At 36.8% G+C, this 24,880-nt stretch overlaps 1 protein-coding gene across 7 annotated transcripts in view; it reads right to left on the bottom strand.

Moving 5' to 3' along the window:
- The window catches only part of arhgef6 (Rac/Cdc42 guanine nucleotide exchange factor (GEF) 6), a 35,274-nt gene that overhangs the window by 5,943 nt on the left and 4,451 nt on the right, over positions 1–24,880 (bottom strand). For all 7 annotated transcript variants that reach the window (XM_056242339.1, XM_056242342.1, XM_056242340.1 and 4 more), the window contains exons 4-14: positions 21,290–21,411; positions 10,253–10,457; positions 9,708–9,778; positions 9,526–9,620; positions 9,297–9,392; positions 8,949–9,071; positions 5,552–5,690; positions 5,398–5,457; positions 3,823–3,969; positions 2,882–2,968; positions 2,696–2,777 (exon numbers count right to left, since the gene is read on the bottom strand). In XM_056242339.1, coding sequence (XP_056098314.1) covers positions 2,696–2,777; positions 2,882–2,968; positions 3,823–3,969; positions 5,398–5,457; positions 5,552–5,690; positions 8,949–9,071; positions 9,297–9,392; positions 9,526–9,620; positions 9,708–9,778; positions 10,253–10,457; positions 21,290–21,411 — 1,227 coding nt within the window. The remainder of the gene's footprint in view (positions 1–2,695; positions 2,778–2,881; positions 2,969–3,822; positions 3,970–5,397; positions 5,458–5,551; positions 5,691–8,948; positions 9,072–9,296; positions 9,393–9,525; positions 9,621–9,707; positions 9,779–10,252; positions 10,458–21,289; positions 21,412–24,880) is intronic.

Raw genomic sequence — 24,880 nt, 5'->3', positions numbered from 1 at the left:
TCAAAATTTTAATGTTTTTTTTTTTAAGTCTCTTATGCTGGCTAAATTAATTGAATCAAAAATACAGTAAAACTTTAGTATTCAATCTTAAAATATTTTAAAATGTAATTTATTTCTGTAAAGCAAAGCTAAATATTCAGCATCATTATTCCAGTCTTCAGTGTCACATGATCCTTCAAAAATCATTCTAATATACTGATTTGCTGCTCAAGAAACATTTATTATCATCAATGTTGAAAACAGTTGTGCTGCCTAATATTTTCGTGGAAACTGCAATACATTTTTCCAGGATTCTTTTATGAACAAAGTTAAGAACAGTACTTATTTTAAATATAAATCATTTGTAACATTTGTAACGACTGAGACAAATTATTAACAATTATTTGTATATGTAACAAATAATCTTTAAAACTCACTCTGGGATCTATGGTCCCATTCCCCCAACAAGGGCAAAAAGGGTCTAGGTTACCATGACTACGATCAGATAAGTTGGTTTTATTGCTGTTGAAAATGTGGTCATGTGGTCAAGGCAGAGGCCATAGAAAAGACAGAAACAGACCTTTAAAACAGATTTTGCATCAATTTATGGATGAACCGATCTATAAATGAACATGCAGCCCAGGACACCGTGTGAATGATTTACTGTCTTGTGTACTATGTCTTTGATTCTACAGTATGTATTTTATGATACAACCAACGGTCAATGTAACCCCACCTGTATTGTGTCTCCTATCTAATTAATACTCTTTTAAATGACCCACACTTTAGTGTACATCACCTAAGAATGCAGTGTGTGTTTGTTATATCTATCTGAGTATAAATGGACACAAATATCTAACCACACTTGAGATATAGTCATAAATCCTTCCAACAGAGGAATCTCCCGCTTTTAAATTCCCCTTTTCTTATTGGTTGAGCCAACCCTTAAAGGTGGGACCTTTCTCAGGCTTTAAATGGTCTCTACACAAGCCCTTCCCTCTCTTGGTCTTCTCGGTACGTACGCCACACCAGGCCCCAGACCCTAGGGCAGCAGGCCTTGACTCACAACCAGCCATGTGCTCATTCAGGAGAGAGATGACTCTCTCAACCACAACAGAATCCAGGACAACATCAGGAGTTTGGCACAACGTCTTCATTCAATGCAGAAGAAGTCCATCGCAACTCCCACCATCAATTCTGCCGACTTCCTCCCTTCTCCTGTTTGCTCTGTGTGCCCAGGGCCGGCAGGCCACAATCTGCACTCCAGCCATGGGAACAGAGTCAAACCAACCACGCAAGTTCATCACCATTTCTTCAGTCAACGCCGAAGAAATCGATTGAGACTCATGGGACCATCAAAAATCCTTCTTCAGGAACTTTACATGAAATGTTTCACTGCAAAGGTCATGCAAGTATACATTTAATGAGATCCTCTGAAAATGATAAGCTGATGGTTCTTTTTTATAGTTAAATGGATCTTTTCCATAGTTCCCTTTCCTGCTTCCAGTTTCATTATGTCACTCACCATTTTACCCATGTATGTATGTGTGTTTAGTTTAGTTATGTTTGTGATTTAGTTAATAAAACTTGTGCACAATACATATTTGGTTCTGATTCTCTGCTTGCAACAAGGTTTATTTTACGACCTTGATCTTGTTACATGCTTTAAGCGCTGCACATGCTAAGAAAGAATTATTTTTCTGTGGCCATGAAAGATACCCTTTTCTTATAATAAATGAATAATCAAAAGTTCGTTGGACGAACTGATTAATTGATTGTAATATTAATTTAGCTACATCAAGTTAATCCAATTAACTGACCCAAATATTCATAATTAATCATAACAAGTTATGATTGATTATGAATATTAACCCTTTGAGCAAACACGTTACACATTACATGGCAACGCTTACACTGTCAGACTTTGGGATTAGCATTTACGTACAGGTGTGAGTTTCTATTCTATATCTGTATAAACATGCATGGGAGTCAAGCCCATATTCAATAATCACAGCGACAATGACCGAAGTAATAGCAAAGACGGCGATGTCTTATCACTTTTGACACACCACATGTCAAACAGAGTCGCAAGAACAGACTGGATCTGAAATACTCAGCCCTTATCTCCATCGCTGGAAGTTACCAAAACCACACATGAAAACCCGCAACACACGGTCGACACACGTTTGTGTAGCACAGAGCGGCTCTCTCGCACTGAATGACTGACAGACAACAAGATGTCCAGCCTGGTTCCGTTCACACAGCGCAAGTTTTCCGAGAATGTGGTTGTGAGTCCTGAAAATTTACTGGTGTGAGCTTGGTTAAAGAAAGCAGTTGTCACTACCGTAAATAACCGTACTGTGTGTGAACGTAACCGTATATTAAGGACTCAAATACTTGACTGACAACTTGTGGCTTATATGCATTTACTTTTGATTAATTTAATGCATCCTTGTTGTAATGTTTGGAAAGACATGTAGGTGAGCTAATGATGACACTATTTATTTTTGGGTGAACTATTCCTACAAGAAGTCACCTGCACATGCTCATTACTTGTTAGATTAAACTATATTGCTGCCTTGTTATAAAAACAGGTCAAGAGACAAGCGGCAATGAAAAAAGCAGCTATAATGACACAGTAGAGAGTATATTGCTCTGAGACCTCTCAAAAAAAAAAGAGACCTCACTAAAACTGTTTACATGGACTGAAACAAACCTGTGATCTCAAAGGCATAATGGCCTGTGTCTGCATCTTCTATGTGTTTGGTTACAGTGGTTCCTGCTAGTGGCAGACGTCCCTATGAGACGAGAGTGAGACAAATGAGTGCACTGCGCTCGACTTTTTCATAAATAACAGATGCTGATTATGTACCTGGATGAACACAACAGAAAAAAAACTCACCTGGTAAATGAAACCACTCATTCTTGGGCTGGCAGACAGCATGACTAACACATTAGGAAACAGCATGAAGTATTTCTCTTCTTTTTCCTAGAAAAAAACAAATGTACATTATATTACATTCAGAACTTCTGTCCAAATTACATTAATTATTACCACTACTTAGAACAATCACATTGTTCATGGCACAGATGCAGGTGAATGGCATTACGGCACCTTTACAGCAAACAAACACAAACATCAAATGTCTCTATGTTACACACACTTTTGGATTGGTGAACGGCTCTATTTTTTGCTACAATGATTACTCACGATCAACAAATATCGTACCTTATTTCTAGCAAACCAAGATAAATTTCAGCTAAGCAAAAGAGAGAAAGAGAAAGGAAATACAATGAAAAGAATGGGAGGGAAATCATTTCTAATGACTTAGTAAGTAAATGCTTTCATCATCCTACTATTTTTCCTTCAGCTTAGCCCTCCTGATGTTATCAGGGGCCTCTATCAGACCCCTCAAACAGCACTGTTTCCATTAACCAGAATCAGAGGGGGCTGAGGTTCAAGTTGGCAACGCATTCAGATGACCACAGATGCAAAACTTTGCAGGAGGATTTAAGCTGTTGACATTTAAATATTTTTCCATTCATTAGCTAAAACAAGTCACATAAAGCAAAAAATGGGTGTGGCTCTGACCATTATGTCTAAAAGGCCATGATCAGCACTTCTATGGAAAATAACCTTGTTTTGCACAACACTTCAATTAATCTTGACAAAATAATCACTCCAGCCACTTCATAGTTTATTTCGAAATTGTGCGAACATGACCCAAACCACTAACATGCATTTTGGACAAAATAAACAGTGATATACCACGCTGCTGTGAAAGCAACAGGTCGGGTTTAGATACCACACTGTTATTTCCTAGTTCTCACTCTCCTCCTCACCTCATTTGAGCTGCTCTGCATGTGGACCTGTGACATGTAGACCACCTGACCCAGTGACTTCATGCTGTCCCCCTCCCAGCCCCGTACCGGCTCTGACAAGATCTGCAACTCTAGGTTCTTTCTTTTTCGCAGATCTTGACACTGAGTCTGAAAAACACAAACAGATCAATTCAGTGAAACAAGAATTAATGGGATACATTTCATGTGTTGCATTTCATAGTGAGTCAGGGGAAACACATACTGAAATGTAAGTGATTCGAAAAATCATTGTGTGATAGTCAAACATTAAGACTGATTCACACCCAGTCTAAAATGAGTTACCATCTGCGATTAAATAGCACTAAACTATAAAACATTTTGTTCATAATTCTCTGATAAATGTCTCAATAACGTAATGAATCGTTTGACATCCAGAATACACACACACACACAATCGTTCAAAAGTTTGGGATCAGTAAGATTTGTTTTTGAAAGAAGTCTTTTATTTATCTACGACATACAGTGATACAGAAAGAGTAATATTGTGAAATATTATTACAATTTAAAATAACTGTTTTCTATTTTAATAAAGTCTTTAGTCACACGATCCTTCAGAAATCATTCTAATATACTGATTTGGTGCTCAAGAAACATTTGTTATCATCAATGTTGAAAACAGTTGTAACATTATAAATGTAATGTGTTTAACGCATTCTTGCTGAATACAAAGATGAATTGTTTTGAACGGCAGTGTATGAATAAAATATTGTGCATGTTTTTAGTGCTGAATTTTCAGATGTTTATAGTCTCTGATAAGTATCTAATAACTTAATAAACATTGATAAATAGTGGGTTACAATGTTTTTAAAGTAAGTTTAATGCCAAATGTATAGGTATATTCAAAAACTGAACGTTTTATAACACAATAACTTGGAACAGGAAAATATATAATCTTAAATGGTCACTTCTCCGTTACATTCCATTCCATTCATGTTCCTAACTGATGCTTAATCATCAAAGCGACTTACAATAATGTACGTAAATCATCTCATCAGCAATTACCAATATAGGTAACTGAGAAAGGTAGGTAAAGGGGGAAGACCAAATATACATGACACCTCCACTACTGAGACCTAAACTATGAACATGGGACTCTCCCTTACCTGTCAGAAAAAAAAACACAAAACGAAACTGAAAAAAGACATGAAACTGTTCCACAGAACTCAACGAGTAAAGAAATCACCTACTACTATAATTTTCTATGCCGAGACGTCTGACATGAAATGCCATTATCTAAGGAATGACTCATCTTTCCTCAGTTTTTTTAATCTTATAGAGACACTCTCGTAAACCTTAACCTTTACATTTCATGTAACAGCAACATCTCCTCCAACCTGTAAAGTGCAGTGAACCTGCTGTGCGGTTTAGAGGTGAGGGTAAGAGGGAATTGGAGAGAAAAGACTCAAATGTTTTGCACCATGAGAGGAAACATCTCATTGGTCAAAACCATGAGAAGTAAAAAAAAGTCAAAAATGCTTTAGTTGCCAAACAAGCACCAAAGTGAAATGGCAAATATGACAGAGAACTGTGACATACCACAAGATTTTTAAAAGCAACTGTTGCTTTGAGAATGTCACTGTAATCTGGATGCGCTTCCTACAAGAAAAAAAAGAGAGAATCTGTAAATATTATAATATAACAAACATGAAAACACTCAAGGCCATCCATGATCTTAGCAGCTTGCTGTTACCTCCACATGTCGCTCAAGTTCCTGCAGGAGGGTGGGATACTTGTCGAGCCTCATGAAGGGTTTGCTCAGGCTGGTGGTCAGGGTCAGAATACCAGGAGCACTGGCACCCTGACTCTCCATGAACTTGTCCAGCTCCTCACTGTTCATGGAAAAACAGTTTTTATTTGAGACTGATTTATTTGACAGTTATGATCAGCACATCTTAATGTCGAAAACAGTCTACCCCTTTATTTGAACAACTAACTTGAATAACATTTTTAATAATTGCTCAAAACTCATCACAACTTATTACATATAAATATACACTACAGTTAAAATGTTTAGGGTCAGTATAAGATAAAAAAAAAAAGAAGTAATTAATACTTTTACTCAGCAAGGATGCATCAAATTGATAAAAAGTGACATTTATAATATTACAAGATTTCTATTGCAAATAAATGCTGATTTTTAAACTTCCTATTAAAAGAATCCTGAAAAGTTGTATTATAGTTTTCACAAAAATATTAAGCAGCACAACTCTTTTCAACATTGATAATAATAAATGTTTTTTGAGCAGCAAATCATCATATTAGAATGATCTCTGAAGGATCATGTGACACTCAAGACTGGAGTAATAATGCTGAAAATTTTCATTTTAAAACTTTAAAAATGTAAAACTTTAGGAACACTTATAAAATGTATGTTTTTGTTTTATAAAATAACACTTGTGTAAATGAAAAAAAAAAAAGGTTTAATCAGTTTGCAATCAGGTCAACAACGCATTCTCATATAAACATAACAATAGCAAATGTTTTGGGGAAGGTGACAGAATGGGTGTGAAAAGAACTCATCACTAGAGGCTGAATTGTGATAAAATAAATTTAGACTAAAGATGAATCATCTGAACGCATGCCTTGAGTACATGATCGAACAATGGAAAATGCTGCAACAATGCTGCAGAGTGATATGCGAGTGAGCAAACAATCAAAAGTCTGTCTTCTGCCTCCATCAGCATAACCACAGCTATAGATATCCTGTTGGGTTAGTGCTGTTTCCTGTGTGTATGAGACATGCCTTTTCACTCTCTCCTTCTGTCGTGGAGCATTCTGAGGTGGAAGGAGAAAACTGACAGAAACCTTTTTGTAGTTCATCATACAGGAAGTGTGTAAAATGTGGCTCAGACATTTCTGAATAGCTGTGAAGTTTACAAGTACAAACCAATAAAAAACACACACCTTAAAATGGAAATAGGGCAGCAGTGTTATATGTAAAGGCAGAGGGGAGATTTGCTTGTTTAGTCACTCAGCTCAATGAGACATAAGAGAATCGAAGCCTTGTAGCGACACCTGCTGGTTCATCTTTATACTTCAGAAAACATTATACTGTATATTGACACAAAGGCAAAGTGTAATTTCTGTGCCACTAGCCTCAAACAATACAAATATTTTGTAAGCGCCATAGTCACAGTTTTACAACTTTTGGGAAGTCAACCTATACAATGGTACATTAATCATGGCAATCCCCAGAGGGCATTTCCTCTAATGAATAATGTGGAGATGTGCTTAGAATATAATGATGTATTGTTCTTCGGAGCTCTTTGTACTACAATTCAGACTTTACATTAATACTTCACATTTTGTGACATGCATTTTTAGAAATGAAATTACTCTAAAAAGAATTTCAAAATTACCACTTTAACTCATTAGTATTAAAAATAATTAGATATTATTTTCCATAGTTGATAATATATAACATAAAATATAAGAACAAACCTAATTAGTGCTTGTGTGTAAAACAAGCTTGTTTGAGCATCCTTTTACCACATTTGATGTGCTCTGCATGTGCATTGATCGATGTTTATATGTGAATAAAAGCCTAATCAAAGGAGTCATGACATGACAAATCACATTTTGTATCATTAAATCATCCTGCAAACATCATTTTCAAAAGATCCTCCTCCTAAAAAAAAAGCATTTATGTAATCAAGCTCCAAAAACCTATTTGACAAATCATTTTATATCATCGCACCATATGCCCCGCCCCCTGGTGCTCAGTCACTTAACGTCTGACACCAGTCTACACCAGAAGCAAATAGAACCCATTATAATCACTGATGCCATCTACACTGGATACAATATTCAGATGCCTGTTCAATTTCTGACACTCCACGCACTTGAGTCAACAGGACAAATGGAAGCATAAGACAGAGCAAAGGAACGTTCGTTTTGACGCATCCAGCTGAAACAGCTTGTTAGTATGTATGTATAGCCTTCAGAAGGATCCCAGCATCAGGAACAAGTATATGGTTTATGTTTAATGGCTGCAGTTTTGTAAACAAGGCACATTTGATCATGAACATACAGTTGCAGCGCCAAGCTTCCATATACATAGCATTACAATGAGAACAGTATTGCAAAAGAATGTTGTGAATTCTTTGTGCTTTTGTTGCCCGTGTTTAAGCGTCGTTTAAGAACGCTGATGACACAGGAGCTGGCGTTGTGACATATGACCTACAAGCAGAGGAAGACGCACGCGAGGTCACGCGGTGCTCTCGTGAACGCGCGTCGGAGACTGATACAGAAGAGAAGGAATGTTTTTTTTTGTTTTTTTGGCGCACAAAAGGTATTCTCGTCGCTTCATAAAATTAAGGTTAAACCACTGTAGTCACATGGACTATTTTAATGATGTATTTCCTACCTTTTGGGCCTTCAAAGTGTTAATTAAATAGCTGTCAATGGAGCCCCTCCTGAGCCACCGGATTTCATCAAAAATATATTATTTTGTGTTCCGAAGATGAACGAAGGTCTTACGGGTTTGGAACGACATGAGGGTTGAGTAATTAATAATGACAGCATTTTCATTTTTGGGTGAACTTACCCTTTAACAAAAATGCCTATCCCTAATGCATAATGTTTTCAAAACACAATGCAAGAGTGAGGAGGCGTTGATACTTTTTCTATGCAATGACATTATCCAATCATAACAGTGGCTGTTTACTGACAAGTCTTAATGGAGCCGCACCTTAAAAACAGTTCACGGGTCAGACTGAGCGTTATAGAAATATAAATAATTATTGTTGCAAATATATAATACTTTATTAACATTATAAGTTTGTGAAAATAATAATAAATACTTGTCATGACCCCTTTAAATCTGTCTTTCTTCATTAGACTTTATTTGAATTTATTTTACAATGTCTTTATGACTTTTTAAAGCTTTTAAGTTTTGGTGTAATGGACTTTAAAGAAATGAAATCTCTCAGGTTTCAATGATAAACGGAATTCTTCTGAGGTTTGGAACGACATGAAGGTGAGTAAATGACGACATAATTTTCATTGAGTGAACTAAACCCTTTAACATCGGATGTTTTGACACACAGAAACTGATGACAATTATGAGACACTGAGTGGACACTGACCTGTGATCAGTCAGCACACACACTGCAGAGGGATGGCTGGAGCAGTAGGACAAGTACAGTGTTCTGATCTGACACATCAGGTTCAGGTAACAGCCACCAATCCGCTGCTGGCCGTCTGGCATCCTACAAAGCAAAAGTACATAGATCAGCCCGGATAATTACTTTCTTACATACATTAACTTTTATTTCATGTCAAATACCCTTGGTTTTGAAATGTTGACACATTACAAATACAACACACAAAGCCATCACCAGATGGCGATGTATCATCCAAGAGTATGACTTCTATAAAAAGCAGAGAATCATTTGAGTCAATATGCTCTATAAACACAGAAAAACAGCTCTTACTTGGAGCACTCCTCTAAGGCAAGACACAGTCCAAGTTGGAAAGAGAGGACGTCCTCTAAATTCCCATTTAGACTGGAGCTGTCCGCACTAGAGAGCCTGCAGAGAGAGCAGACAGAAGAGTCATTGTGCATAGGGGTTTTCATTGACTGCCCCAGCACCCCGAAATGTCAATCGGCTTTGATATCAAAGGGTCCCTGATGCCATGGTGACGTCTGTGTTTTGCTCTTACTTGTCGCTGGCCTGTAGAGGGCGCAGGTAGCAGCCAAGTACCGCCTGCAGTTCTTTGACAAACTCTCTCTCATGCTCTAAGATGTCTTGCACCACCTAAGAAACAAAGCATTCAAATAAGAACTTAAAATTCATTTACTACATGTACATTTGGCATTTGTTCATGCGTTTAAAAGAACTCACCACATTGTAATAATTTTTTGTCAGCTGAGGAACGTCAAATCCTTTTATCGATTTCGGAGATATTGGTTTCTCTGGGGAAAAATAGAGGGAAAACTTAATAAGCATGTCACTGTTTTGTTCAATTATGTTTGCTAGGACAATTTGATTCTAACAATGCTAAGATGCTTACATCTTAGCAAGATCTTAAAGGTGCTCTAAGCGATGTCACGCGTTTTTTAGGCCAAAACTTTTTTTGTCACATACAGCAAACATCTCCTCACTATCCGCTAGCTGCCTGTCCCCTGAACACACTGTAAAAAAACGCGGTCTCTGCAGACACCCCAGGCTCCACAAACGGCAACAAAAACAAACTGAGGCAACCCGCTCCACGAAACATAACAAACTGTTCCAGCCAATGACCGACAAGAAGGGTTTGGGGGGTTAGTGTGCGGATGAGGAGGAGGGAGGGTCTAGCTAGCCTCCGTTTTGTTTGACAATAGTTCGAACGTCAACAAGAAGTGACGTCACCCAGGATCGCTTAGAGAACCTTTAAATTGCCCACTCACCACATGGCTTGACCTCTCGGACATAGTTGCTAGGGAACCAGCCGGTTTTGCCATTAAGGTTTCCCTCCCACCATCCACCTTCCTCCTGGCGTGTGACATGGATCAGCTCGCCCTTGCTGAAAGACAGCTCGTCCTCATTGTTCTGCTTGAAATTGAAGCGGGCCTTTACCATCAGCTGCCCACCGCCTCCATTCTCCGACATTTCCTGGAAAGCAACAGTTGAAAAATATCAGTATGCAGTCAACTGGGGCACAAACTAACTGATTTTTTTAAATTGATGGTTTACAAACTATGCATATACTTATAGGGGTGTAACCGTATACCGTTATATTGATACATCGAAAACATAAAAATGCTACGATATGTATCTGTGAAGTGAAGGATATGTAGTGGAATATAGAGTTTTATCCAAGACTGAGCTTATTCAGGGCTCTCTGAATCAGGGCCCGAATTTCATTTTTGAAAATGGGGGAAATCCCCCCTTAGGTGACTCTTGTGGGGGTATTTTTTTATTTGAGGGGGCCATTTACTTTTAGACATTTTTCAAAAAATATATAATTATCTCACCTAAATGTATGATTATGCAGTGCATTTTTGTTTTTACAATTGGGCAATTGTTGCACAATAGCTTATACACAGCACAAGCCTGATTTCAAACTCTGAATTGAATTCACAAAAAAGACAAGTAAACAGTCAGTAATAAAATAAGACAAATAAACAATTTACAAGTAGTAGCAGAAATAAATATAATACAAACAAAGATACAAACAAAAGAAACCGTGCTTTAAGTTTTTTTTTCAGGTAGGTCTAACCGTAGAATTGAGGTAAGAAATACTAAAGAAATTTAATAAGGAATTAAATGTAAAATAATACTGGATGGTCTTCCCTGAATAAATTAAATACAGGTTAATCATTACAATTAAAGCTCCAGTCCGTAACTTTTTTAAGTTAAAAATAATCCAAAATAATTATATTAAAAAAAACTTATTCTGCCAGTGGTAAAAACTATCTGCTTGCCATAGCTAGATTCAAAACGGTTAGCTTGTAATAATGATTTTAATTCCAGTGGTACTGGTGGGTTTCCGCGGGAAATTCGAGCATGTCTTTGCGTCATGACGTCACACCCGTACACATAAAGAAGGAGTTTCGGCTAGCCGGCTATACTGCGCGTGACGAGATGTTTTAATGTATAGGCTTTTCTCGCAGCACTTTACATAATTAAACTTATGGCATCCAGAGAGATCCAAACAACAATCATCAGTGTCAACTGGAGATTCAGCAGTTATAAAACCCAAAAGACTTCGTACTTCGGATTTAAGGTGGCTAGAGAAAGAGAAAGAAACCGTCTCATGCGAACACAAGGATTTAAACATCGGCGGGGCTTTTGAAAAGTGCGTGAACTCCGTGTTTTGAAGGGGTTCAAAACAGAAGAAGAGACGGCTTTTTTCTGCTGAACAAGTAAGTTAAGACATTTCATTGGTTCAATCGTTTAACAGTGCGTTTTCTTAATTCACACAGTTATGGAGTTTCCTTTGTTGTGCCTTTCTCGTTTTGCTATTATGGAGAATATGAATTCTGAACTACACAGGTAACCATACAACACATTAAATTTAACATTAGTCACGCAATGCTGATGTGATGTTGTTAACATGAACAATTTGAGAACAAAGTAGGCTATAATTTGCACGGTTGCTGTAAATCGCGTTGATTAAATCTAACGAAGCTTATCATGTCGAATGCTTTTTCCCCCTTAGTTGGTCAGAACAAAAATGGATGTTACTTACTTGTTCAGAAGACATTTTCTAATGAAAATTCTTATGTTGGTCAAACTTTCAAAAAGTGAATCTGTGATTCTGTATGACAGTATCCACACAGCGCGCTGACTGACAGCAACACTCGCCTCAAAGCACTGTGTTCATCCGCGCTGTTTCATGCCGATTTACAACCCACGTAAAGATGATAATTCCGCGAATCACTGCAGTTACAGATTTCGAACAGAGAGATGGCGACAAAGAGGAAAAGCTACGGACTGCAGCTTTAAGGTTACAAATGTTAGTCATTCAAGAGTGGTGCATGTCATGTTTTTTTTCTGTCTTTTGTTGTTTGATTAACATTATAGAGAGCAGCAGGATTATCAGGCTGTTGTCACTTTAAGAGCTGCGCTGATTCAATATACTGTTACACAACATTTGTGTGTTTGACCATTAATGAGCAATTTGGTACTTGCAAGTTGTTTGTGAGGCGGCCTTATGTGTGTGCCCTTTGAGTGTGCATGAGCATTCCATCTCTAGACTAGGAGAGAGTGCAAGTGGTTTAAACACCGGCAAGACTTAAAAAGAAATGTAAATTATAGAACTTTAGTGATGAGCAAATGGCATTTCCTGTGTCAACTGTGCTTATAGTGCAGACGACGCGATGTGCTGATGTGACAGATTGAGACGGTGCCGCCGCATGTCATGCCATACCTCTCACGGCAGGCGCGTCTTTTTGCGTCATCAGCATGAGATCGGTTTATGAGATTGGCCTTTATAGAGACCGCTGATCAAACTTCCCAAAGCAATTATCGGCGGATAGCGATAGCCGTTTGCATGTATAGTTCCCCAAAAATGAAAATTCTGTCATGTATTCACCATATAAGATTTTGTTCATCTTCCCAACACTAATTAAATTATTTTTTATGAAACCTGAGAGATTTACTGTATGTCCTTCCATTTAAAGTCCATTCCCCTAAAATGTAAAAGAACTTAAAAAAGGTCACAGAGGCATACTAAAAATAATCAATTGAGCGGTTTAATCCAAGTCATCTGAAGAAACACAGTCGCTATATGATGAACAGATTTACTGATCAATGCACATATTGTAGTATGATAGGGATGTTTAAATGAGAATGACATGAGTGAGTAAATTAAATACAATTTTGGATTAACTACCCCTTTAGAGTTAGGGAATCATCATTTTAACAGGCCTTGCAATTAGAAAGGTGATTGATTGCATTGATCATCCGAAGCGGATGTATAATAATGCAACGGGGGAATATTTGTGGGTTCTGATAATGCCAAATGTCTGATTTTACTAATATAAAGGTGCTGTATTATTTTGCATCTATGTAGTCAGTGACGGACTTTTTTAGTCCTGATGAAAGCCTTTGTGCCGAAACCGAAACGTGTTGGTGAAATAAAATAGTATTCTTTCAGCCACACTCTGATTATTTTGACCTCTCCACTTCACAAGTGTTGCTGGTATCGTTTAAAAATACTCGTTTTTTCCTTCCATGCACCTAGTTGATTTTGTAAAGTTGTACCAGAATAACCATACATCAGTCAGTGAGAGTGCAAGAATATTAGTTTAAAATAATTCTGTATTTTCAGCATCAGAATCATGAATAATTTTATTCCAGTGTCACCATTGCCCTGTGCATTGGGGATCAGGAACAAGTCTAAGCCTATTCCAAAATTTAGCATTTTAACCAACAATACGTTTTTGTTTGCGAGTTCAGTATCGTGAATTGTATCGAATCGCGACATGAGTGTATCGTTACACCATTTTAAAGGGGTCCTATTACGCTCATTTACAGGTCCATAATTTTGTTTATGGTGTCTACTAAATACGTTTACATCATTTAATGTTAATAAAACTTAGTTTCAGTTTCTTTGAAACCCGCCTTCTGAAAAACCCAGTCTGCTCTGATTGGTCAGCCAACCTCAGTCTGTTTTGATTGGTCAACTGCTTTGAGTGTGTTTCAGAAATGTTACGCCCCTTACCAACTCAACCAGGGCTTGCCTCTTTTTTTTTACACACAGGAATTATATTTAAATGAGCAATATTATGACGTGTATGTTCCTGGAAGAAAACTCAAAACTACAATCGAGGCATTTCAGGGAGTTCAGAAACTGCTTACTGATATAGAGAATAACTCCCTATGGAGTGGACTTTGCAGACATTTTTCATGCTCAAACAGAAACATTATACACTAAAGGAAGTTATAAAACATAATAAGACATAGGGTCTCATTCACTAAGCATGTGTATGCACTAATTTGTGCATGAAATCAGTGTAGTACATCAGTGTACAGTCAACAAATCATGATTCGCCAAAAACTTTCGTACAAAAATGTTTTCTAAATTTACAAAGATTTTTTAGGAACAACTGAACCAAACTTCTACACCTACGCAAAAAGCACTTTTTGTGATGCCTTATAATCGTGTTAAGTTAATCATTGTCATCTTAACATGACAATAATTATATTATATTATACAAAATTACAGAATATATTTATAAATGATACAATTTACTTTAATCTTAAAGGGTTAGTTCACCCAAAAATGAAAATTATGTCATTAATGACTCACCCTCATGTCGTTCCAAGCCCGTAAGACCTCCGTTCATCTTCGGAACACAGTTTAAGATATTTTAGATTTAGTCCGAGAGTTTTCTGTCCCTCCATTGAAAATGTATGCACGGTATACTGTCCTTGTCCAGAAAGGAAATAGAGACATCATCAAAGTAGTCCATGTGACATCAGTGGGTTAGTTAGAATGTTTTGAAGCATCGAAAATACATTTTGGTCCAAAAATAACAAAAACTAAGACTTTATTCAGCATTGTATTCTCTTCCGGTTCTGTTGTCAAGTTCAGTGACGCTGATGACGTAAGACGCTGCTGACGTGTAATCTGGTGCGCCCGAGCTTCGTTTACAGTCTGAGGGAGACGCACACTGTAAACAAAACAATCTTCGCAAACATGTCTAAGGATTTCGACACAGAGGAAGACTTGCATTTTTTTCCCCAGCCATATTTATTTGAACCCGAATACATGGACACACCAGATAACACGTCAGCAGCGTCTTACGTCACCAGCGCACAACAGAACCGGAAGAGAATACAATGCTGAATAAAGTCGTAGTTTTGGGTATTTTTGAAGCAAAATGTATTTTCGATGCTTCAAAACATTCGAACTAACCCACTGATGTCACATGGACTACTTTGATGATGTATTTATTTCCTTTCTTGACAAGGACAGTATACCGTAGATACATTTTCAATGGAGGGACAGAAAGCTCTCGGACTAAATCTAAAATATATTAAACTGTGTTCTGAAGATGAACGGAGGTCTTACGGGCTTGGAACGACATGAGGGTGAGTCATTAATGACATCATTTCATTTTTGGGTAAACTAACCCTTTAAATATTTTTAATCATAAACAGGTAAAGAGTAAAAAAAGCTGCGTTTTAGCTTCAGCTGTGAGGTTTCTCTGAATAACGCAGATATACGAATGTCTGTTATCTGAGTTTGTATAAAAGGTGTTTATTGTGTTTGAACTGGTTTCCAGAACGGCACGGTATATGGGATGATTTTAGTATCAAAATGATTAACACGTGCAAGCACACTTATCAATGAACTTGATACATGTTGCAGAAATGTTTTATCCATGCCTTTCAACTTGTGTGTGCAAAATTCAAAATTGAATGAATGTGAAGCAATTTGTACAAATAGAGACATTTTTGTGAATACAAATGTTTTCCTTTGTATTAGTGTATCATAATTTGCACATGCAACACAGAAGACGTGCATGTGTGGATCAGGTGACGCGCGTGCATTCATTGACTCGATTCATTGAGTCGATCCTATTTGATTCATTTGGATTTTGAGACTTTCATTTCGCGGGTTTCGCCTTGCACGATCCACACACAGCTGTCTGAGAAAAGCTGCTACCACTAGATGGCAGTATTCTGCTAAAACAGACAACGGCAGCATAATCAAGCGTTCTTCCGCATTTAAGACGCTTAATGAGAGTGATATTGAAGCACCAAATTTAGTACACAACAATATAGGCCTACCCTATTAATAAAGCATACTTTATAGGGGCAAACATTACGTCAGATTATGAACAACACCCATAGAAAACCATTATAAAACGCTTAACGTGCAATCGCGCGTTGCATGTTCAGTAAGGTGTATTGGCTACTGAGTTTAAATATCACCGTCTTACTGCATTGACGTTAAGCTTTTTCTTTATAATATGCTCTATGGGAGGAAAACTATATAGCCTACAGACAAGAGACTACATGAACGCAATGTACGGCGTTTCAAGTTAATAACATTTTCCTTCCCGAGCCTGTTAAAAAGAAAAAGCTTAACATGAAATAAAAATTCTGCAGTTGCGTTTAACTTTGCATGTGAATGGGAGAGCAACCGGTCCGAGAGTGCAGTGAAGTTTGATATTCGCCTCATTTTATAAAGGGACCATCTGCAAACTCCACTCACAGTCAAAAAAATATAAACGTCCAGTCATTCATTCAAATGAACATATTTCCAAGGTTATATTATAACCTTGGAAGTCTAGTGGGCAGACTGACTTAGCCTACTGTTACTGTACTATGTCCAGCCAATATCTCGATTGAACAGTAGCCTACAATTTTTTAATTTACTGTAAATTGTTTTTCTATTCATGTTCCAAAGGTTGTAGTACGTTCCTAGTGACAAGTCAGGTGAAATTTTACATTATTCACTTGTAGTAAGTCACCAAAAACCCGTTTGGTTAATTACAGTAATTTTTTTATAAAATAATAATTGTTTACTAAATAGGCTACATGAAGGGAGTTATTGGGGCAATTTCACCTGTAGTAAGCCAGTCTAGTCACTGAACATACTACAACCATTTTGAACATGAAAAAACCCTTTTGGTGAATTACAGTATTTTTCTGCAGAATACAGGCTACATGAAGGGAAGTATTGTCCAAATTTTACTTGTAAGTCAGTCTTACAGAAACCTTCTACGAGCTTTGGAATTTGAAAATGTCTGTTATTAAATTTAAAAAGTAATTTGAATTAAAACAAATTATACGTTTTAACCACTGATCTATATAGAATGACATTATAGATCAGTGGTTTTAACGCAGTTAGTGGAATTGGCAGACGTTCCCTTGTGCATCATGAGCTGTGGTTAGCGCGTCAAAGCATTCTCGTGTAGAAATATGCAGCTACAGGCCCGCTACGCCAGTTGATTTTCAATTAATATTTCATGTCGATATACAATGGTTGCATATTGTTAAAACTCATCGTGCTATAGTAAGACTATAGCCTATGGCTTAAGGGTCAAGGGAAAACAAATGTAGCCTACTGCGAAAATCGTCTTTAATATTTAAAAACAGACATTTTCAAATTCCTGCTTGTATACTATGTACACAATGTGTAGTCAGATAAAAATAAGCATATAATATGAACGCAACTGCGAAATTTCACCTTTTTTTAACAGGAAGGAAAATTGTATTAACTTGAAACGCCGTGCGTTGCGTTCATGTAGTCTCTTGTCTGTAGGCTATATAGTTTTCCTCCCATAGAGCATATTATAAAGAAAAAGCTTAACGTCAATGCAGTAAGACGGTGATATTTAAACTCAGTAGCCAATACACCTTACTGAACATGCAACGCGCGATTGCATGTTAAGCGTTTTATAATGGTTTTCTATGGGTGTTGTTCATAATCTGACGTAATGTTTGCCTCTATAAAGTATGCTTTATTAATAGGGTAGGCCTATATTATTGTGTACTAAATTTGGTGCTTCAATATCACTCTCATTAAGCGTCTTAAATGCGGAAGAACGCTTGATTATGCTGCCGTTGTCTGTTTTAGCAGAATACTGCCATCTAGTGGTAGCAGCTTTTCTCAGACAGCTGTGTGTGGATCGTGCAAGGCGAAACCCGCGAAATGAAAGTCTCAAAATCCAAATGAATCAAATAGGATCGACTCAATGAATCGAGTCAATGAATGCACGCGCGTCACCTGATCCACACATGCACGTCTTCTGTGTTGCATGTGCAAATTATGATACACTAATACAAAGGAAAACATTTGTATTCACAAAAATGTCTCTATTTGTACAAATTGCTTCACATTCATTCAATTTTGAATTTTGCACACACAAGTTGAAAGGCATGGATAAAACATTTCTGCAACATGTATCAAGTTCATTGATAAGTGTGCTTGCACGTGTTAATCATTTTGATACTAAAATCATCCCATACACGGTATTCCTCGAGGATCTGGCGAAAGAGCGTCTACAGAGAGCGGCATATGTTTGACGAGAGTGATGAAAGGCTGTAAAGGAAAGATTGTGCGGAAAGCCCTTATACGGAGATGGTTTTATGCAAATGACTAACCACATGTAAGCGTCTGCTCATTTAGAATACTCCAAATTCACTAATGTTAGAATGAGATTAAAAACGAATTCATGTGCGTATGCACGTTTTGTGAATTAGGTGGAGATTTTTCGTGAGAGGTTCTCTTGTGTGTACAAATACGAAATAATCCACGCAATTATTAGTGAATGAGACCCAATGTTATGAGAAAATATTAAGATCCTGAACAAGCCCCCAATAATGACAATAAGTGGTCAAAGGGAAGCAAGTTGTATTATTAAATTATTAGGGCTGGAATTTTTTTATTTGTTTAACATTAAAAATAATTAACACAGCATCTAGCGATTTAATTATTAATTTATTTTTCATGAAAATTAATGTGAAAAACAAACTTTAAATTGAGGAAAAACTGACAGCTCTCATTCAAACTGAGTATTGACAGAGACAAAAACAAACACTATAGGCTATGTTCACACTTAGTTTTCAGGATTGACAACTGCATTTATTTACAGGTGTGAGTCTCGAAATGTCCCTTTCACACAGCAACTTACAGTAGCGTCTTAAAAATTGTCTGTATGAATGTTCTCTTTTAGCCGAAAACGCTATTTTCGGCCGCAGAAATTTCAGTGCATCCCTAGTTTTCCTAGAATGCGGTTGTGAGTCCTGAACATTTACGGGTGTGAGTTTGGTTATAGAATGCGATTGTCACTCCTGATAATAACTGAACTGTGTGTGAACATAACCGTATTAAAGACTCAAATACAGGACTGACAACCGTATTCTGCTGCTCTATGAACTTGGTTTAAAAGGTCATGAAACCCCCCTTTTTCAGCTCAAGTCTAGCTCACAATCTTTTTGGAAAATGCAACTTAAATGGGCGTGGATGGCTGTGAGAAGGGGTGTGGTAAGGCCATCGCCAGTATCCCATGCATATCGACCCAGTGGTAAAACGTGAGGAAATGCTAGATTTTTTTTTATAGCTGGCAAAGTTAAAGTCTTATGAAATACGACACTATTATTGTCCTTTCAAAAGTAACTGAATGCCCTGCTATATTAGCCTAGTAAGCCTACAGTAATCGTAATTCTATTGAGAACATATTAATGTAGGCTACATGTATAATTATAATGTCATTATAAAATATATAGTTGTTTATAGACACTATACATATATCTGAAAATTATTAATTTTCCGCTTAAAAAAAACGTTCCGTGCATAGCCTAGATCTACGCGCCCCCTGAACCCCCATAATAATATGGCTCTGTGGAGGTGGATGACTTCTCATTTTAGACACACACACACACACACCTCTGAAGGGATAGAAAAGTCCTCGGGACTTGGTACCGCATCACTCGCAAGACGCAACCTGCATTGGTTGTCAACAAGGCGAAGTCCACATGTTTGCAGCACACACGTTAAGATGTGTCCGTGGTTGATGGAAAACCAACCGCCCGGAGCCAGAGTCTAGCCCGGGCAGCATCGCGGGGAAACATATTCAACCCAATTGGACTTTTGCACCACGAAAACAAATCTCTCATCTACTACGCGATATCACAGTTTGACATGTCTGTCACTGAAAAGATCCACGTGGTGTCATGAATAATTAAGAGACAGTGTCTTCTCATAGGATATGAAAACTCAGTCTCATTAATAATTATGAGACACCGATGAGTCATCAACGCACTATACTGTGCTCTGCCACGTCACAGTCTGCGATGAAGATTTTAAACCCGGAAGACGAAAATAGCGGAAAGAAACTAAAATTTAACCATTTTCACCCTACTATTAAATCTAGCAGATGCTAACATGGTCTTCAATGGTGTTCAACACACATACCTCTGATAAAATCTCAGAAAATTTGGTTTAGGGTTTCATGAACCTTTAAGAGGCACAGCTAAAATGTCACATTTATTATAATGGGTTTATGCGAATATTGTTTTACGTTCACTTAAATAAAAAGTTATTGATATTTCATGAGTATGTGCTGGTGTAATAGGTTTTTATTGACGCCGCTTAGATGTTGAGGTGTCCATGGCAATGCGTAGAATTTAACTGTGATTTTCTGATTGTTATTTTATCCTATGTACAGCACTGTAGTCAACTCTTGTTGTATTATTATGTGCTCTATAAATAAATTGAACCTTGAACCTATTTCAAATGTTTAAATTTGTAATAAATGATTAAAAAATAATAATAATAATAATTTACAGTACAGGCCTGGCTTTCAATTATACTGTAAAGTTGAATGGATATACTTGCTATTAAACAATTATTGAAATATCAAATGATTAAAACTCTGTCTTTAGATTGTTTTCACAATAATTAAGAGACTCACTGTGAGAATAAGTTTATGACTACAAATTTCAATGTTGGGTGTGATTATTTTTGATTATTTTTACAGAAACTTGTGCGATTTTTGAAGCGATTGCCAGCTCTAAATAAAACTATATAAGTATTGGGTGGTAAAATTATTATTATTCACATTATTCATTTATTATTTTACATGTTATGAGGTTAGAACAATACTGTTATAATAGAGCAGTGAATCTGAACTAATTAAAATGATTGCCTAAATATAATGCGGAGTGCGTTGTAATTAGTCATCTTATTGGGGTTATTTGCATAATGTTCCTTAATAATTGTATGTGTTTCTTTGCAATATAGTAGAAGTGACCGTAATAAGCTCACCCAAATCTAGATTGTCTTATAGTATTCCTACAGATATCTGAATAGCCTTCTAACTAGGTATGAATTTGAAGATTAATCTGTCATCTATGTTATCTTCCTGTCAGTAACAGAATTTTTTTATTACTTTTTTTTTTAAATTACAAACAAAAGAGATTTTCGAATGTTATAAAAGACCAACAGTAATCAGCATGTACGCCACTGTTCAGATACTTGCCACTGCTTTTGACTGCCTCCGTAAGGACCTGCTGGACTTCAAGGCGGGAACAGCTTGTGAAGGGGTTGACAGGCTAGTAGGAGATGCACTAGACTGTGGACATGATCTATTAGGGGTACAATCTGGATACATGGAGAAAAAAAGAAGAAAACATTTATTTTTATTTTTATAAATACAGGGAATAAGGTTTAAAACAACACCAGTCTGTGTCTGATAGCATTTCTTACTTGAAGAAAAGAGAGCAGAACATCTGTGGGTGGTCACTGGATTATAGGTCTACTGATATAGATATACAGAAAGTCCTGAACAAGGATGAGACATGCTTACAGTCGACAGTTCAATGATTCTGTCCCTGTGTACTCTACATTTCAGTTCAGCATGGCCTGTTACACTTATAACACTTACGACATGAGTGAATGACATGCATAAAATATGAAGTAGCAGCAAATGTTACTGTCTTTCATTTTTCATGAAGTGACATTCAAATTACTTGAAGCCATATGATTTAATGTCACCCCAAATTATGGTGTAAGATATTGCCACATCATATTATAAGGTGTCCAAATTTCTTTGTTTAACCACAGCTAACATAAACTACTGTTTAAAAGTTTGGGGTCATTAACAATTTTATTTAAGTTTTTTTTTTTCAAGCAAGGATGCATTAAACTAAACAAAAATGACAGTAAAGACATTTATAATGTTACAAAAGACTTCTATTTCAAATAAATGCTTTTCTTTTGAAATTTTTATTCATCAAATAATCCTGATTTTTTTTTCCAGTTTACACAAAAATATTAAGCAGCACAACTGATTTCAACAGTGATAATGATGATAAATGTTTTTTATTATTATTATTATTTCTGAAGGATAGTGTGGCATTGAAGACTAGAGTAATGGAGAGTTATTTTAAATTGTAATAATATTTCACAATATTACTGTTTGTCCTGTATTTTTGGTCAAATAAATGCAACTGCATAAAAGCCCAAAATTCCATTTGCCAAAAATTTAGCAAAATTCAGTGCAACTAACTTTTCCAGCTCGGATAATTTGACAAAAATAGAAAGAAAAAAACATTAATGATTTTTTAAAAACCATTTTCCCCCATTACATCCAGGACATGTCAAAAGGCCCGTCGGACCCTCTAAATGTAGTACAAAATCAGGCCAGGTCATTCTGTCATCGTTAAACATCCCAATAAGAGCACTCACTCACCCATTCATAATTCTGTCATCTCTGAGAAGTTAAACCACCAATAATCCACAGCTTGCATGACTGGCACTAGCATATGGGTCACAACAAACAACTACTGAAAGCAGCCAGACACATACTCTCCACTGTCTCCAGTGTATAATGACAAGTATCAAGACCGACAGACGTAATGTATGTTCCAGTATACCCAAAGCAAGGCCTGAAACATGGTATACTATTTAGTCATAAAAAGACATTGCATATTTACGCCAAATTTGCATGACTGGCATGTATTAATTTGCTATGAGCAATATGTTGTTCATAAATAGAGGACGATTAGGGATGAGAAGGCATGCAGTATGCAGTGACAGAAGCAAACAGTCAGGTGCCCTCTTTGCTGCACTTTGGGTCTTGACAGATTTCCAGCGCTGCAGGGGCCTGTGGGGCTCTTCACTGACTCACACGTCGCTGTTCTCGCCTGCTCCCTCTACACAATAAAAGCTCAGCATGTCTGCTGGATTTCACGGCAGGATCTTTCCGAACACCCACGGCGCACAAACAGTGTGTGTGAACCTGCTCCAAGCTTTCCACAGCAAACACAACAGAGAATTCAGATAAAGCCAGGCCAGGGAACGTCTTCTCTATGCCTTGAACACACTTCAGAGTGAAACCCTCGCTGTTTCATCATAGAGATCTTTAACACAAATCCAGTCAAATCGATCTGCCCCCATTAGTGAGTCATTCTTAAGAACTAACACATCTCTTTAATATAGCGAGTTTGCAAAGCTATTTGCAAGCTTTTAAAGTTGGGTCATGTGTAAACAGGATTACATTTTTATATTCTATTAATAAATAAGAGAGTTTTTTATGAATAATAAACAAGCCATTGACTCAGCCGCGACAAAGGGATTTTTGCTCAAAAATTAAAATTCTTAAATTATTCGCTGTAACATTGATCCAAACATAAATGACTTTTCATGTAATAGAAAAAGGTAATTTTGGAAGAATATCCTGAATTTTTTTTCCTCCATGTAATAAAAATTAATGTGCACTGGGGTGATCATGCCACAAACACATAACTAATGGCATTTGATGCGGATGGCGCATTTTAGTAGTCTGTTCGAGTTATTTTTAAAGAATTAATAAATATTTTTATTCAGTACTGTTGCATTAAATTGATCCAAAATGAATGTAAAAACAATTATAATGGTAAAGATGTCTATTTCTAATAAATGCTGTTTTTTTTTTTTTTACTTTCTATTCATCAAAGAATCCTGAAAAAAGCACTACATTTTCCACAAACATCAGCATATTTGAATGATTGCTGAAGGATCATGGGATGGGACACTGAAGATTAAAGGCATGGCTGTTGAAAATTCAGCTTTGCCATCACAGAAATAAATTACTTTTTTTTTTTTTTATTCAACTGTATTTTGATCAAATAAATGCAGCTTTAGTAAGCAAGAGACTTAATTAAAAAAATATTACAAAAAAAAAATAATCTTTCTGGGCACCCCCACAAAATCAACCAATCAATCTCTATATTGCTATATATATATATATATATATATATATATATATATATATTACAAGGAGGACAAACTATAAAGGCAACAGCCACAGGGAACAGTGGGAAACATATGACAAGGAAGCAAAAACTGAGAATAACTACATGTCTCATGAATTCCGCATGCTTATGCAGATACTGTCAGCCGCCCGGACAGGCCCTACAAAAAGCAACTGTCTGTTGCCTCCAGTAGTTGAGAGCAGCTGCAGCTGAAAGACACAAATGCGGGCACGACCCCAGACAAATCACGACTTGACGTTCACAGGGAAAATACAAGAGGTCAGTCATCCTCATCCTGAGAAAAATGTGATTTGTATCTCATGTTTACTGCACTCTACAACTGAATTAAATGGCCTACTGTGCATTTCATGGACATGCGATTGGATATCTATTACATTCGCAGGCTTCTAAAAATGAACTTGAACTGATAATGGAATTAAAATATGTTTACTGAACCACTTTAGAATCAAAGCATTATATCTACTTAAAGAAAACAAACAAACAAACAAACAAACAAACAAACAAACAAACAAACAAACAAACAAACACAGCTGATGCTAGTGGGATGAAGAAAGACAGTTGTTGCAACAGGTCCTATGGGAACATGCAACAGGAAAGATGTGGCTCATTTCCACCAGAAACATAACACTGAGTGATTATGGAGTGCCTGCGATCCTGCTTTTAAACAGAGAAATTCTTCGTAGATTATAAGTGGCCAGCAGGAGCTAATTTTATAAAAATGTCTTTAACACAAGGCTTGCACACAATGTGTCTGATGTCTGCTCGGTCTAGCAAAACCCTCGGAAGTGTTAACACGACTATCGCTTGGGGCGGAA

Source organism: Rhinichthys klamathensis, unplaced genomic scaffold (genome assembly GCF_029890125.1).
Source record: "Rhinichthys klamathensis goyatoka isolate OS25496 unplaced genomic scaffold, OSU_Roscu_1.1 h1tg000723l_1, whole genome shotgun sequence".
In the NCBI taxonomy this organism is placed as follows: Eukaryota; Metazoa; Chordata; class Actinopteri; order Cypriniformes; family Leuciscidae; genus Rhinichthys; species Rhinichthys klamathensis.
This window is presented reverse-complemented; position numbering and strand designations above follow the sequence as displayed.